Below are 17474 nucleotides of genomic sequence, written 5' to 3' on the forward strand. Positions count from 1 at the left end.
ACTGAATGTATTTACGTTTTTACACTTTCATTACACATCTTAGATACACAGGATAAAAATAATTAAACATAGATTTCGGGTAATGTGTATCCAAAATGTGTTACAAGTAAAAAAAAATATTTCCAGTGCATCCGAAATATTTTATATCTGCATATATACATATCTAGTTAGGATGATGTACACCCGAAATAAAGTCAAAAATAAATTCACCCGAAATATGTTTAGGATCTTATTTGATTTTATTTTTTTCATTTCATCTAGTTTTTTTAAATAATTTAAAATTTTAAAATTATAAAATTTTTAATTTAAAATTTTGATGAATATAATTTAAATTAACGATTTAGTTTAATTCAATATAAATAAGCATACTCATATTATTATAATTGTATGATTAACTATGTTTATATATATGATTTTGAAAAAAATAATGATTTAAAGTTTTGAAATTAAAAAATTAACAATTTAAAATTTTAAATATATCTAAAATATGTGCAAAACCAAGTCAAGACTTGATGATATAATGTTCTAGATAGTGTTGTGTTGGCTTGATTTTTATGTTTTCATCTCACCCAATTTTATTCAAATAATTTAAAATTGGGTAAAGTATATTTTTTATCCCGAAAGTTTGACAAAAATTTCAAAAAATACGCTTAAGTTTTATTTCGTTTCAATTTTTTCCAAGAAGTTTTGGATTCACATCAAATATATCCATAACGGCTAATTTTTCAAAAAATTTAAAACCAATTCAACAATAATTTCATAAGAACAACCCTCAATACAAGCAAATCAAGCATAATTTTCATACATTATTGTTAGATTGATCTTAAATATTTTGAAAATTTAGCCGTCGAGGATATATTTGATACAAATCGAAAATTTTTGGGACAAAATTGAAACAAAATAAAACTTAGGAATATTTTTGAAATTTTTGCCAAATTTTAAGGACAAAAAGTATATTTTATTTTTTAAAATTTTAAAATTAAAAACCTTTTAGTTTAAAACTTTGATGAATATAATTTAAATTAACGATTTAGTTTAATTCAAAATAAATAAACATATTCGTATTATTATACTCATATGGTTAATTATGTGTATATATTCGATTTTGAAAAAAAAGTAACGAATTAACCGATTAGAATTTTAAATGCATCGCAAAATGACCTAATATGTCAATGATAGTTTTGTGTTGGATTAATTTTTATTTCTTCATTTTATCTAATTTTATTTAAATAATTTAAAATTTTAAAATAACAAAACTTTTAATTTAAAATTTATATAAATATAATTTAAATTAACGATGTAATTCAATACAATACAAATAAATATATTGGTATTATTTATTATATTCTTATTTAACAAAATTTAAAAAAATTAATTAGATAGTACTTTTAATTAATCAATCAAGTACAATAATATGCGTATATTTATTTGTATTTGATTAAATTAAGTCGTTAATTTTAGTTATATCCATCTGCTAAATTCTAAATTCAAAATTTTATAATCTTAAAATTTTATATTATTTGAATAATATCAAGTGAAATAAAAAAATCAAATCAAATCAAATGGTAACATATCTCAGATACATACATTGGACTGAATTTCAGTTTGGCTTTATCCTAAGTGCACCCAAACTTTATGTTTAATTATTTTTTATCCTGTGTTGTGTAGACGAAATGTAGAGTTAAAGTTTAAAATAGTTTTTGAAATTGGCACTGTTAAAGTTTAAAATAGTTTTTGAAATTGGCACTGTGTATTAAAATTATTTTTGAAATTCTAATTGCATTAATTACGTTATTAAGATTGACAAAAGTATATTACGTTAGTTTCTGATCCATTTTTCATTAACGACGTGATGACATAACTTGATAACGTGGGCTGTTAGTGTGTGTCACTCCATGATTTGTCCACGTATAATTGTATGATGATGTGTTGACCAGTGACACATGGCATGCTGATATAGATGGTTGTGCCACATGTCATAATGTTATTTGGCCACGTGTCTGTTTATGTCACATGTCGCAATAGTATTCATCCATGTATCATCTATTATGTCATCATTGTAGATGCACTAAATTAGTCCATCACTTTGCATTAACTGACTCGTTTTAGTCCTTGAAATTGAATGTCGTCCACCAAACTAGTCAATTCACCAGTTTTTTCTCATTTTTTAAAAATTTAAAATTTTCAATATCTTGGATGCGCTAATTTTAATTCTATTTTTTCATATATCGTTTAAATACAAGTGCTTTTATAAAAATTTTTAAGATTTTAGTTTTAATTATATAATTTTTTTCTATAATAATTTAATATTGGTAAATTTTATAATATATAAGTATGTTATTATAAAAGAAGAATTATATGATTGATTATACACATTTTTTCATAAAAAAAAAGTGTTTTTAAGAAGAAATAAAGAATTAAAATACACATTTTTTCCTATTCTTAAGAAATACATGTTTCTGTTATATGTAAATGGGTTAGATTGAAGGCACTTCAAGCACCCTCACTACCATCTTCGACCTCTTCGGTCTAGACAAAAGAAGTCAGAGATGGTAGTGGGGATGCTTGAAATATCTTCACGTCAACTCTAAGACGGCGGTTAGGAGTACCGCAAGAGAAAAAATATTTTATAAAAGCACTTGTATTTAAATAACATGTGAAAAAAATAGAATTGAAATTAATAGATTCAAAGATACTGATAATTTTGAATTTATAGAAAAAAAGGAGAAAAAACTAGTGAATGGACTAGTTTGGTGTACGACATTCAATTTCAAAGACTAAAATGAGTCACTTAACTCAAAGTGAGGGACTAATTTGGTGTATCTACAATGATGACATAATGGATGACACATAGACGAATATTGTTGCGACACGTGGTACAAACAGACACATGGTCAAATAGCACTCTGACACGTGGCATAACCATCCACGTCAGTATGTCATGTGTCATTGGTAAACACATCATCATATCATTACACGTGGCTAAATCATAGAGTGACACGTGTCATTAACAATCCACATCATCAAGTTATATCATCATGTCATTAATGAAAAATGGGTCAGAGACTAACGTGGTACATTTGTGTCAATTTCATGAACGTAATTGATGCAATTGAAATCTCAGGGATGATTTTAGTGCACACGCCAATCTTAGATCATTTTAGAATTTAACTCACGAAATGTATAATAAAAGTACAAAAACGTAAAAATATAAATACACTCACCTGATAAATAAAAAAATTCACAATATCCTTGATAAATACGAGATACAAATATTAAAATAAAACAATAGTTGAACTAAATTACAATAAAAAAATGAAAGATAAAATCTTTTTTTTTAACCATGTAAATTTAAGAAAAAAATAAATATTTTTTTTAAAAAATATCTAAAACACACAATATGATTACTAAAATAAAATTATATAAATTATTATTAATATTTTATTTAATATGAATGTTATATATATTAATATTAAAAGAACAAATAATTTTAAAAAAATAAAAGATAAAGATAAACATATAAATTCTCCCTAAAATTTTTCGTTCAATATCATCCATAACATTGAATTTTATTAGAATCATCCTTGGAACCAAAATACCTTTTTTCAACATCTCCATCATCACCATATCACCATCTCCTTTCTTTTTTCTTTCTTTTTTAAGTGACTCTTTCCTCTTCTTTCTTTTCTTTCTTATTTTCGTTTTTCTCTATTTTCTCTTCTTTTTTCTTTTTTTTTTCTTTTTCCGTTCTCTGCTCTGTGTTATAGTGATGTGGCTGAAGATGATTAAGGAGAAGAGGGAAAGGCAAAGTATGCAATGGCAGAACCGCCATTCTTGCTTTTTTAATCTTGCACCCTCCTATCTTTGATCTTTATCTTTTCTCCAAATTTTAATTTAATGTCATCTTTCTTCTTATTGTAAAAAGGTACCAAAATATGATGTTAAAGAAAAAATGAATTGCATCTGAGTAATAGTAAATTAGGAGAAGAAAATTGAGAATTAAAAAAGGAAAGAGAGAGAGTGATGAATATTCAGTGATTGAATTGAATGAACATTCATAACAATATAAAAAATAATGTACACTATATATAATTACAAAAAGAAAAAAATAAAAAATTAAATAATTGAATTTCTCTAACAAAATTTCACAACTCTTCTTCTAACAGAATTTCACTACACTACTAATGCTAACTAATTTATTTAGCTATACAATTCTAATAGAATTCATCTGCATTTCATTTTAATTTATCAACATCAGTATTTATTTCACTGATCCTCACACCAAAATGCTTTCTTCAAATTACCAATCTCTCCCACTAGCTTCGAACCCTCTCTCTCAGAACCACTATTCTCCAAACTCGATTTCACCCCGTACCCTAAATTAGCAATTCCCTCCTAGGCGCCAACACTTAATTGTAGAGAATAAACTCGTCTTGCTCGAAGGTCCTTCATCAGAACCCGAGATAATTCACCGTCACCACCTGTGGAAAAAGCTTCGTGTCTTAGCTTCGATTTTTTCTTAAGATTCTTAAGGAAAACCATGTCTTTGTCGTCACCGTTGTTGTTATCGATGCTCTCCGATAGTCGAACCCTTATTGTAGGGCACTGGAAGGAGGAAGTGTGGCCTGGGAACGAGAACGGGTGCCTTAGGGATCAAGGCGGAAGAAACCGAAATAGCTGCGGTGAAGGAAGAGCTGGGAGCTACTATGTTGTTACTCTATGTTGGGGTTTGGAGTGATGGAGGCAGTTAAGAGAGAAAAACTTGGAAAACTGAGAATGATGATAAATAAGAAAAAGAAGGGTATTTTGTCCAAAAATGGAAGGAATGATGATTTTAAACAAAATTTAAATTTAGGGACTATTTTTAAAAAAATTAAAAATAATTTTGATTTTTGACTAAGAACCAAAATTGTATCAATCCTATTTTATGTTTTCTTAAATACATATGTCATATATAAGTATAATTTTTTAAAATTTTAAAAAAGGAAAAACTTCTTACCCCCTCTGAGTATGTTCCTAAAGTGTGCAGGTGACTGGATGAAGGGATAAAAAAAAAAGACTTTCCTTTCTCATCACAACATACAAGAATACATGTTTGGTTGAGACCAAAAAGCATGTCCTATTAAAAAAGTATAGATGCTTAAATACACTTTCTGTTATTATTAATGGCTATGTCTACAGGAGTATTGTAGGAATCTGAAAAACTTTAATCAAGTTGCGGAGAATGAGAGAAAAGAAAGATTTAATTATTAGATGAATTAAATTTTAAAGTGATCTTTAAAATTTATCATTTGCATCAAATTGATTTATGAAATACTACTTCTTGCATCTTAAACGTTTTCAAAATTAAAAAAAAAATCATACTGTAGTAATTTCTAACCTGTTTTCAAGAAAAAATTGATGAAAAAGAGTTCAAAAGTTAACGGGATAAAATTTTTTAATTTTAAACATTTTTATGATATAATTAATATTTTAGAGATTAATTTATTGTGAACGATGAATTTTAAAATTATTGTGGAGTTTAACTCTTGTTAGGCTTGTGTCCATTGTTCAATAAGAGCAAGAGCCGAGTGTTGTGCTAAGCTAGCCATGGTAACAAAGGAAACTAAGAGTATCTCTAATGAAGTGTGTTTAGAGTATTCTTTTTTATATTTTTAAGAAGTGAATTGATTTAGAATTGAAATCTGTATTGGAATTGATTTATGAAATAAAATCGATATCACTTTAAAAATATAATATCACTTTGATGGAAAAATAATAAAATTGTGCCACTTATATAATTATGTTAATAAAATAATTAAAAATAATTTAAAATTTTAAATAAACTAAAATTAAATATTAGAAAAATAAATTTTATTTTAATTTTAAATTATTATTTATGACTGATGATCTTATAAATATTTTTATAAAATCCAAAATAATCTAAAATTAAAACTATCATTTGAGATGGATGAATATGGGAGGAGACTATGCCAGGTTAGAAGCTGACATTAGCTTTGTAAGAAAAATGAGGTTTACAATTTACATGAAAGTGGTATGCTGAGATGACTTAAGACTTTGCGTGTTTGTGTGGTTAGAAGTTAGAACATGAATATAAGATGTTTTTATGGATTTAGTATTTATCCTTTATCCATCTTGAACACTCCTCATGTGCTTCATGTCACGATAAATTTTAGAAGGTTAAATTTAACAGTGTTTGTATAGTTTGTTAGAGTGTTTGAGAATGCTCTAAATAGTTTTAAAATATTCTAGAACATCCTAGAAGGTCCCGGAATACCTTAGAAGGTTTTAGAAGACTCTCAAAGATCATAAAGTATTCTAGAAGAGTGTAAATGTATATAAAAGTATGAATAGTAGTATGAAATATTAATCTAGAAATATTTAGAAAGTTGTGGTATGATAGCTATTTGTAATGAAGGTTCTAGATGATTAATCTAGACAATTGATTAGATTTAATCCTAACCATCCATTGAGGAGGTGGATGGCTATAAATAGGTGTGTGAGTCATGTGTGAGTCATTTGTAACAAACACTTGAGTAATAAAGTGTTCTTTCCACCAAAGCTTCCTTTCTCTTGTGTTCTCTTGTGTTCTTAGCTTTCTTTCTAAATATTGAGGGTTAGGCTGACTTGGTCTTAAGTCAAGGGGTTGAGTAAGTCCAAGTGTCGGCACGGTAGCGTTGGAGTGTGTCCAAGGCCGTGACAATTTGGTATCAGAGTAAGGTTCGAGAGGGAGCACAAGTGGTTTGTGGGTATGGCTTCTAGTGTAACCATGGAGCATGTTGAGTCTCAAAAGGGAAGAGACGCTATTCCTTCTTAATGTGGAGGCAAGAAGGCTCATTCTTCAAATGAGCCTAGAGATAAAGACTCTAACTTCTTAGAAGAGAGAGTTTCTATGTTGGAGAATGTTCTATCCTCTATCGATGAGTGCTTCCAAAGGATAGAATATGACAAGGAGACCCTCGAGACTCACGTGTTAGGAGAACTAGATGCTTTCAAAGAAAGCATGCTCCAAATTGAAGAGAAGCTTGAGAATTCTTTAAAGCTATTTGAGGAAGTTTGAGTTTGGTTCGAGGAGGCAAAATCTCGACCAACCATTATAAGGGAGATGACAAAGATTGATCTCCCAAAGCCAAAGGAGTTCAAGGGGGTGAGGGACGCTCGAGAGGTGGAGAACTTCCTATGAAAAATGGAGAGGTACTTCGAAGGCCAAGGGGTGGTCGAAGAAGCAATAAAGGCATGCACTACAGCTCTCTACCTTTCTGATGATGCTACTTTGTGGTGGAGGAGAAAATGCGTAGATATGGAGAAAGGTACTTACAAAATAACCACATGGAAAATTTTCAAAAGGGACTTGAAAATATAATTCTTCCCTGAAAATGTGGTTTATGAAGCAAGGAAGAAGTTGAGGGAGTTGAAGTACAAGAGTATGATTAGCGACTATGTAAAAGAGTTCACTATTCTCACGCTTCAAGTCCCCAACTTAGCATCATAGGATGCATTGTTCTTCTTCATTAATGGATTCCAACCTTAGGCAAAGCAAGAACTACAAAGAAGGAATGTTAAGGATGTCGATGAGGCCATCGTGGTGGCCGAAGCACTCACCGAGTATTATAGGAGAGACTCTAAACCCAAGTCTTCCTCCAAGCCTAGCTCTACTAAAGGTAGGGGAGACAAAGGAAAAAGTTTCTCAACTAAAAAGGAAGAGAAATACTATTCAAAGAAAGAGTACGAGAAAAAGAAGAAGGCTTTTATGCCCAAAGGAGGATGCTTCGTGTGCAAGGGACCACACCAAATGAAGGACTGTCCCAAGCTAGGGACTCTGACATCTATCATCAAGGAATGAGAGGCTCAAACTCAAGTAAATGAGTGTGTTAGATCTATCCAACTCATGAATGATGTGAAGGGCAAAGAGGCAAGCACTGCAGAAAAAGAAAGGTTTGATATATGTCAAAGTCTTTATCAATGAAAAACTCGTCATGGCTATGATCGACATTAGTGCTACACACAACTTCATCAAGCCTGATGAAACAAAGAGGTTTGGGTTGAAGATCACCGAAAAGAATGGCTGGTTCAAACCCGTGAATACCAAGGGTAAACCTTTTAAGAAAGTAACAAAAGGGGTTGAGATGACTCTTGATTCTTGAAAGGGCCTTGTGGATTTTTCAGTAGCACCTGTGGACGATTTCAAAATAGTCATCGGGCTTGATTTACAAAGGAAGGCAAATATAATACCTATGCCATACTACGACATAGTATGCATCATGGAGAAATGGTCTCCATGCATGGTCCCTACATTCTTAAAAGCTGGAGGAATTCCAATGCTCTCGACCATGCAACTTAAGAAAGGTTTTAAGATGGGAGAAATGATGTCTTTGGCTCTATTACAAAAGGATTCAACGTTCGAAAGAGAAGTTGTTCCCCCTAAAATCAAGGAAGACCTTGAAGAAAATAAGAATGTGATGCCTCCTGAATTGCCAAAACAACTACTAACTAGGAGAAAGGTGAATCACAATATTGAATTGGAATGGGAGCAAAATCGCCTATCTCAGCACTATACAAGATGGCAACCATTTTCATGGTCGAAGGGGACATTATACGCATCATCAAGGAAGGGTTACATCATGATCCACTAGCCAAGAAGTTGGTAGAGTTGGCTAGAGAAGATAAGACCAAACAATTTTGGCTAGAAGATGACCTTCTCTACACCAAATGGAGAAGATTATACGTCTCTAAATGGGAAAATCTAAGACGAAAGTTAGTGAGAGAATGTCACGACACCAAGTGGGCTAGTCATCAAGGTCAGCTAAGGACCTTGGCACTCATTAAATCTTCTTATTATTGGTCTCAAATGAGAGATGAAGTAGAAAGCTATGTGAAGATATGTCTTGTGTGAAAACAAGACACCAAGTGAGTTGTTGGAACCTCTGCCTCCATCAGAGCGACCGTGAGAAAGTGTTTCTCTAGATTTCATCTTTGTCTTACTGAAGTCTGAGGGGTTTGGATCTATTCTTGTGGTAGTGGGTCAATTTTTGAAGTATGCTACCTTTATACCTGCCCCTACTGACTGTATTGCAGAGGAAGCAGCACGACTATTCTTCAAGAATGTGGTGAAGTACTGAGAATTTTCTAAGAGCATCATTAGTGATCGAGATCTACGCTTCACAGGACGACTATGGACAAAGTTGTTCAAACTCCTTGGGTCGGAGCTTCATTTCTCAACAAGCTTTCATCCTCAAACTGATGGGCAGACTGAGAGAGTGAATGCCTTACTCGAGTGTTACTTGAGACATTTTGTAAGCGCTAATCAGAAGGATTGGACAAAACTCCTCGACATTGCTCATTTCTCATAGAATCTGCAAAGGAGCGAGTTCACAGGTAAGAGTTCATTCGAGATTGTGATCGGACAACAGCCACTTACACCACACTCTCTTTCTTCCTCTTACTCAGGAAAGAGCCCATGAACTTATCATATGATTAAGTCATGGGAAGAACAAGGAGATGTCACTCGTTCTTACCTCGACAAAGTTGTAAAGAGGATGAAGAAATGGCCAGATAAGAAGAGGAGGCATGCAAGCTATCAAGTGGGAGACAAGGTAATGATTAAACTTCTTCCACAACAATTCAAAGCTTTTCGCAAGGTTCATAAGGGCTTAATCCGCAAATACGAAGGGCCATTTGAGATTATTGGACGTGTTGGGGAGTTGCTTACAAAGTACAATCCCCTTCCTCGATAAAGATCCACCCGGTCTTCCATGTGAGTATGCTTAAACTATATCACGAAGACCAAGATGAACCAAGTAGAGGTGACTTGAGTCGTGCTCCGCCTGTGATGATTAGATCATTTGATAAAGAAATCGAATAGATCTTAGCTAATCACATTGTGCGACGAAGTGGAGTACCACCAAGTATCCAATACTTGATCAAGTGGAAAGGACTCCCGATAACCGAAGCTAGCTGGGAAGCTCGTGAAGATCTGTGGCAAATTCCAGAACACCTAAAGTGCTATCATGAACAGAACGCGACGAGGACGTCTGCGCATTAGGTGGGAGAGAATGTCACAATAAATTTAGAAGGTTAAATTTAACAATGTTTGTATAGTTTTTTAGAGTGTTTGAAAATGCTCTAGATAGTTCTGGAACGTTCTAGAATATCCTAGAAGGTTTCGGAATACCCTAGAAGGTTTTAGAAGACTCTGAAAGGTCATAGAGTATTCTAGAAGAGTGTAGATGTACATAGAAGTATGAATAGTAGTATGGAATAATTTAGAAGTATTTAGAAAATTGTGGTATGATAGATATTTGTAATGAAGGTTCTAGATGATTAATCTAGACCGTTGATTAGATTTAATTCTAACCATTCATTGAGGAGGTGAATGACTATAAATAGGTGTGTGAGTCATGTGTGAGTCATTTGTAACAAACACTTGAGTAATAAAGTGTTCTTTCCACCAAAGCTTCATTTCTCTTGTGTTCTTAGTTTTCTTGCTAAATATTGAGGGTTAAGCTGACTTGGTCTTAGTTTAAGAGGTTGAGTAAGTTCGAGTGTCGACATGGTACCGTTGAAGTGGATCCAAAATTAAGAAAAGGAAAAAAATTAAAATAAAACATGTTTTATTTTTATTTTTCAATTTCAAAACTATGATGGTTTTGAGGCCTTTTAATATATTTTAATCGAAGATAGGTACGTTAGTGGAACCAAAATATAATATATTTTGATTTACTTGGTTAATTATTTTCAAATTCCTGTATTTTAAGAAATATGATTGGTTTGTCAAAATAGATTTTCTTTTGAAATTAAGGAAACAAAAAATATTCGGTTGATTTATTTCGAAATGAAATTTTAATATCAAAATTAAAAACTAAATATATCATTAAATGATAAATATTATAAATATACTTTATTTTTTAAGTTATTTAATCCACTAAAAATAATTTTATAATTTCGTTAGATTGCAAGAATTATTTCAAAAAAATTCAATTAAATTTTAAAAAAGTTAAAAATTGTTGCTAGATAAATTTTTATATAACTAACTTAAATTAGTCTATTCGTCAAGTCATTCATTTGATTAAACAAAATATCAAAGAGTTTAAATTTTGTTCTATGTATAAGCAATTAGAACTTAGTCAAAAACAGATAAAATTGAAGAATTTAATTTTGATGTATTGTTAGTATAAAATAATTTTCATAGTCATTAAAAAATTAGATATAATTGTACAACTATAAAATACTGTACATGTTAATGCATTAATATTAAATTCTAAAATAAAATTTAAAAAAAAATCATAAGTGCACTCTGCTAAGTTGGGACAATATATTATGGCATTATACCAGACAAGCCGAAGCATATTATACTCCAGCTGAGAATATAAAAGGAATTTATTTTTCAAACAGGAAAATAGAATGTATTATTATTATTTTTTTTTAATTATAATTTTCTTTTTTGAAATCGTTCTGTTCAAAGAACGTGATGCTACTTTGTAGTTATAAGAACGTGATGCTAGTTTATAGTTATAAGAACGTGTTATATGCGCAATGAAACATGTTTCTTTTGGAGGGTAAGACTGAAATCAATGTTCTTTCTATTAGGTGTTTTTAGTAAAAGTGTACTGCACTTTAGTACGGAGAAAATTACACACAAGGCTTAATAAAAAAAATCTGAATCTGAATCTCCAAATATAGAACAAGATTTAGTATTTCGTCCACTTCTCAGAAAATTCAGGATGAAAAATAGCATTTAACATTACCCTACATAGTAATTCCAACATAAAATAATTTAATTTTCTTAATTAAATTTATTTATATATCTCACAGTAACACACACTTGTACTATAGTTACTTGAGCCACACAGAACACGTGCTAGTTCAATAATCCTATGTTCTCTGATTTCTCCACAATAATTGCATGAAAATCTGCTTCTCCTTCCTAATTAGGAGGCTGAACATTTCTACCTTAAAAAATCTACACGTCACGTAACACGTCACCTTCACTAGCCAATCATTTTTTGGTCACGTGTAACACAATTGCAAAAGCTACGAAAAATTATGAACGTGTATAAATAACAACCAATCTATCTCTCTCACTTTGCTCATCTTCTGCGTTCCTTGCTATTGGCTGAATCTTTATTTCAGCAGTTTCTGGATTTGTAAGTGTAAATCTCACTCACATTCTCATTAATTTATCGCTAACGATTAAAATGTCATGACCATAGTTACACTACGTTCCTGCACGGGAACGAGTACGCGATACGCCACATTTAAATATTTATGGGCTATGACAGATTTAAATGGTGAATTAGTACGCGAATTCCTCTCTTAATTAGTGAATTCATGTAACTATGATGACATCATCATATTGAACCAATAAAATTCAAAGCTAACAATGAAATTGCGCAGATTTTGTTTTCTATTTGCAGTTTGTTTTTTTTGTGACGTTAAGGTGTTTGATGTTTTTCCCCTTAGGTTCAAATGAAGGGTTAGAAGCTATAACAAGGACAAAGCTGAATCAATACCATTGGAGCTTAATTCAGTAGCATTGATTGATCAGTTAGAGAGAATTCATGATTTCATATAGCATGTGCAATGTTGGAGCCCACTGTAATTAGCATTAATCACTTAATTTAATTTATATTATTCATATAAAGCATGAGATTTGAGAGGATCATGGAATTTGAAACACTATGTGAGTGCTGTGGGGTTGCAAGAGCCATTGTTTATTGCAAATCAGATTCTGCACGTTTGTGCATGGATTGTGATGTGTCCGTACACAGTGCAAATTGTTTATCTATGAGGCACCTTCGTTCTCTCTTATGTGACAGGTGCAATTCCGAAGCAGCAATTGTTCATTGCATTGAGGAAAAGTTGTCATTTTGCCAAGGTTGTTGTGAATTGAACCAAAATGGGTGTTCAATTTTGGGACACAGGCTTCAATCCTTGAATTGTTACAAAGGTTGTCCCAATTTCACTGATTTGCCTGGCTTGTTCTCCTTTGTTCTCGATGATTATTCCTGTTCAAGTGGTTTGGACCATAATGGTGGCGGCAGCGGATCAATTGACACATCATTGCCTAGAAGTGAAAGCTGCAATAGCAAGTGTTTGGAGCAGCTTGTTAACACTATTAACAATGATGGCAATTTCGGTTTTGTTAATGAAAAGTTGAAGGAAACAGAATACTCTGGTGACCAAGCAATCTTCCTTCCAAACCTTCCAAAGGTACTACCTCTACTATTTTATTATCTAATGGCTGTATTTGGATCCTGTGAAATTTGCAATTTATGATCTTGACTTCTATAAAATTTGTGTGTGGTTTGGTTTTGATTGGAAAGTTTTCAAAAGTAAATGAAATTATTCTCTGCTGTCATCCATATTGTTTGATGTACAAATCAATTCCGCACTTATGGTTTGATCAGTTCATAATTTTCCATGACTTACTTCCAGACATTTTTGAGCCAAAATCATAATTTCTAATTTTATAAGGACAAAAACTCATTTACTCTTTATTTAATTGTATATTCTTATTTACTTGTTTATTTGGTTATAAGTATATGCAATGATAATGCTCAATTGATTGACATGCAAATAGTTTATTTCATTATGTCACAGGATAGCAAGTACTAGAATAATGAGAGAAGTGGTTAGAATTTGCACTGCAAGAAGTAGTAACGTACTTTGTATGTTGGATCAGTTCTCTTAACAATACTCTGCTGTTATTATTAACTAAAATTTTAGACAATCCAATTTTTAATAATTCTTTTTCTTATAACTCTCCCTTAACTCTAGCTGCAGGAATGTCCAAATTTGAACGATCTAGGAATCCATGATGGTGATGGTCTCAACATGGATAATTTTCAATTTAACTTTGAAAACACTGATGAAATATTTGACTATTCTCAAATTGATACAACATACCAAGTTGTTAATGGAGGAATGGACTGTGAATTAATGGGAAATAACATATCAGCAACAGAATCTAATGCTCTTTTCGAGAGTACAATAGAGGTTACAAGCAAACTTATTTTCTATTGTAACTCTAGAATGTGAAAAAACTTTGTGTGGTTTAATAGCGATGGAGTTGTTCGAGCAAAACTGACTTTTCGTCGGGTGTGATGTTTTGTTTTGTTTTGTTTTAGGCTGGTGGATCAGCTAGCGAGATGTATGGAATCAACAGCAATGAGAATTGTGTGCTTATGCCTCCTAGCTGCAATGAAAACAGCAATCTGGGATTCTCAAAGGGTGGTCAACTCTATTCAAGCATGTCACTTCCACTTCCTAACGGCGAGAGTGAAATTGGTGCTACAGATTATCAAGATTCTGGTTTGTCATCGATGTTCCCGATGGGTGATTTGTCTATGGAACCAATCTCAAAGGGTACATGCCAGCAAGCTCGGGAGAAAGCAAAATTGAGATTAAATGAGAAAAAGAAAAATCTAAGGTATCTTATCTATCTTCAACTCTTCATTTGTATAATTTATGGTACAAAATTAACAGTATTGACTTTATTTAAACAACATGACCTGTAAAATTTGATTTGAGTCCCTTATGCTAGATGAGTCTCTAAGAAAGTAAAGTTGCACGCTTACTGATGGAGTTTCTTATTTCTTCTGGTGCAGGTTTGGTAAGCAAATAAGATATGAATCTCGCAAAGCAAGGGCTGATTCGAGAAAACGTGTGAAAGGTAGATTTGTGAAAGCAGGCGAAGCATATGATTACGATCCTAAGAAGACAAGGAGCCTCTAAACATGTTATATCTGTAGCACTGTCCTTTCCTGCAAATATGTCCTGCTAATGTTAAGGTAAAATGAATGTTTTGTAGACACATTGGATTTTTGTTCTCAAATGTTTAATCAATATGAGATTTGTTAATCTAATGATTTTGAGATAGTGCTTTAAATTTTGATGTAGCTAGATAATTATTCAACCCCAAACTTGATTACTTAAGTGATTGTTTCAGATATATTAGACCTTTTTTGGTAGGATTCATAATCAAGGCATTATTAGTAAATAGATGGAAAAATTTTGGTATATTTTAAACTCAATGTTTCTTGATATAAATTGTATCAAGATATATTGAATTGTTGATGCGCCAAATTTTGAAAGTGATGGATATTTTGGAAAGAAGATAGTATATAAGAAAATGCTTTTGCATCTGGAAATTGCAAAAGAGGACATATAGTATATGTAACAAGATATTGAATTTAATTATTTGTAGGAAGTGTAAGAGGTAACAGATATGTTGCATAGAGGAGCAGAAAGTTTGACAGATTCAAGTTGCCTCAAACTTCAGGCACCCAAAGGGTAAGAACAAATACAACTCTTTTTCATAGATAACAGTTTTAATACCACTTTTCAAATTGCACAAGGATTTAATTGAATCCTTGAGTACCTCTACCAAATATCTGTTCTACCTTTGTCAATTGAATTAGTGAAATCAAAGCTTTTAAATCAAACAATTTTAATTGAGTGTTTGAAATTTTGAATCCTGCCAGATCTAGTTCCTAATGTGCATACCATTTGCTACTGCTCCATGACCAAAAATAGAAAAAGACCCTTTGTTGCATAAAACTTAGAGTTGGAGATAGCCAATTTTATTTCCCGCTTCTATGGTGTGTTTTGAGGTAATGTGTTTCAAAAGAACCTTAATTGTCTCTTAAGTTGACATTTGGATTTAAGATTTTACTGCTCTTAATTTTTATTATTTACAAGCTTCTATACTTGTTTTTCTTGTTTTCAGAGGAGATATGCATGGTGATCCATATTTGAAATTTAACTCTTCAGGGTCCACCTACCTTTTTTCCCTGTTTTATAGGGGGCTTTTATATGGTATTTGAATACCATCAAGGAATAAAAGAGAAACTGGTGTACAAATTGTATCTACATACATTGATTTCAAGATGTACAGAATAATGATAGTGACAGATACAAGAGAACGGAGCAGAAAGAAGGAGTATTCTTAATCCATTGTTCGTTAGAATAGTGAAAATGCCAAGTATTGATTCAAAATTTGAGACAACTATTGTTGAGTTGGCGGAAATGTTACTTTCTTAATTATCTTCAAGTTCAAAACATTGCTCCTGTGGCTTGAAGGAAATTTCATTTTCTGGCATTGGTGACTCTGAATGACCACTCCTGTTCCATTACTTGGTTGAAGTTTAGGGTTGAGAGAGGCTGTTTCCCACTACCCTTCTTCCTTCTTTTTTATGTATAGATGTATGCAAATATTGCTGCATGGCAATAGTGCAGGTAAAGCTTTATCATCATCTCTAGAGGAACAACCATATGAGATGATTTCAAACAATATCCACTATATATACATGATTTCATTTTGATGTATTGAAAATGTAAAAAGATTTTATATTCTCATTCAGTCAAATTCATTCTTTAGATGATTATTTAAGTAGGAGTGTAAACATTTTTTATTTCTACTAATTTCTAGTTTTAACAAGTTTCATTCATGTTTTTGACAATATTTGTAACCTAGCAGTTACTCTAAGTTATTGTAGCATGTAATCTTTGAAAGCATTGCAGCCCAAACTATTTATATAATAAGATGCATTTATTTATTTTTTTATTATGATATATGTTCTACCATGGTTAATATATATGAGAGTATACATAGCATATTTGAACAAATTTTAGGAAAATCTAATACTGCAAATCAAATATTAAGTTGAATTAGATAAAGATATATTTTTTGCGTTCATTCTTTACTAAATGTAGACCCACGTTATGAGTAGGACTAAAATGAGTTTAATTTTTATGAAATAATTTAGAAATGATATTTTAAAAATTGGTATAAAGTTCATTTTAATTAAGATATATGCAGATTGTATTAATCTAAAATTAATATAGTAATCGTGCTAGTAGTTTAACACATTTTATTTCAAAATAAATGAAACTTAAATATTTAAAGGAAGTTTCATATAATATGTAGCTAAAGTTCTTACGAAATTCATAAAATTAGAATAAATAAATTTTAAAATAAACAACAAAAGCTTTGGGATCTAACATGACTTTAAACATAGGCAAGTATGCATATGTTTATAATTATTAATTATAAAAATATCACATTTTTTTTAGATTACATGTTTGAAATAAAAGGTAATATATATTTTTAAAAAGGCCTTTACATTAATGTTCTCTTCAGCAAATGTAAAATTTTGAGTTGCAATGTATCTCTTTATTTTCATGTAACCTTTTAATTTTTCTTCCCAAAAAAAAAAATCTTATCAAAGATCAAATTTGTATTTTTACTTGTTACTAAATTTTGCAATCTCTTCCTGTATTTCAACCCAAAAAGAATTTCAAACAAACTATTTGGATTGTTATATTATTTAACTTAACATTTATAATTTATATATAATATCTCTAATTATATATTTATTACGTCTAATATTATTTAATTATTTCAATAATAATAAAAAATATAAAAAATAAGCAATAATTAAAGAATAAAAATAAGGCAATAACTTTGGACTATT

At 31.1% G+C, this 17474-nt stretch overlaps 1 protein-coding gene across 1 annotated transcript; it reads left to right on the forward strand.

Moving 5' to 3' along the window:
• Positions 1-12096: 12096 nt before the first annotated feature.
• LOC107477812 (putative zinc finger protein CONSTANS-LIKE 11) lies at positions 12097-16292 on the forward strand. Its single transcript, XM_021137756.2, has 8 exons — positions 12097-12143; positions 12460-13209; positions 13777-13995; positions 14127-14428; positions 14607-14789; positions 15206-15291; positions 15483-15611; positions 15728-16292. The coding sequence occupies exons 2-5, from the start codon at positions 12643-12645 to the stop codon at positions 14731-14733; spliced, it is 1215 nt and encodes a 404-aa protein (XP_020993415.1). The 5' UTR covers positions 12097-12143; positions 12460-12642; the 3' UTR covers positions 14734-14789; positions 15206-15291; positions 15483-15611; positions 15728-16292.
• Positions 16293-17474: the final 1182 nt, after the last annotated feature.

The sequence above is a fragment of the Arachis duranensis genome, chromosome 3 (genome assembly GCF_000817695.3).
Source record: "Arachis duranensis cultivar V14167 chromosome 3, aradu.V14167.gnm2.J7QH, whole genome shotgun sequence".
Lineage (NCBI taxonomy): Eukaryota > Viridiplantae > Streptophyta > Magnoliopsida > Fabales > Fabaceae > Arachis > Arachis duranensis.

Bases quoted from the DNA above. Each gene is read 5' to 3' on its own strand.
- LOC107477812 (XM_021137756.2), top strand. From the start codon at position 12,643: ATGAGATTTGAGAGGATCATGGAATTTGAAACACTATGTGAGTGCTGT. The intron at 13,210-13,776 runs GTACTACCTCTA...CCTTAACTCTAG, and splicing joins TCCTTCCAAACCTTCCAAAG to CTGCAGGAATGTCCAAATTT. The intron at 14,429-14,606 runs GTATCTTATCTA...CTTCTGGTGCAG, and splicing joins GAGAAAAAGAAAAATCTAAG to GTTTGGTAAGCAAATAAGAT.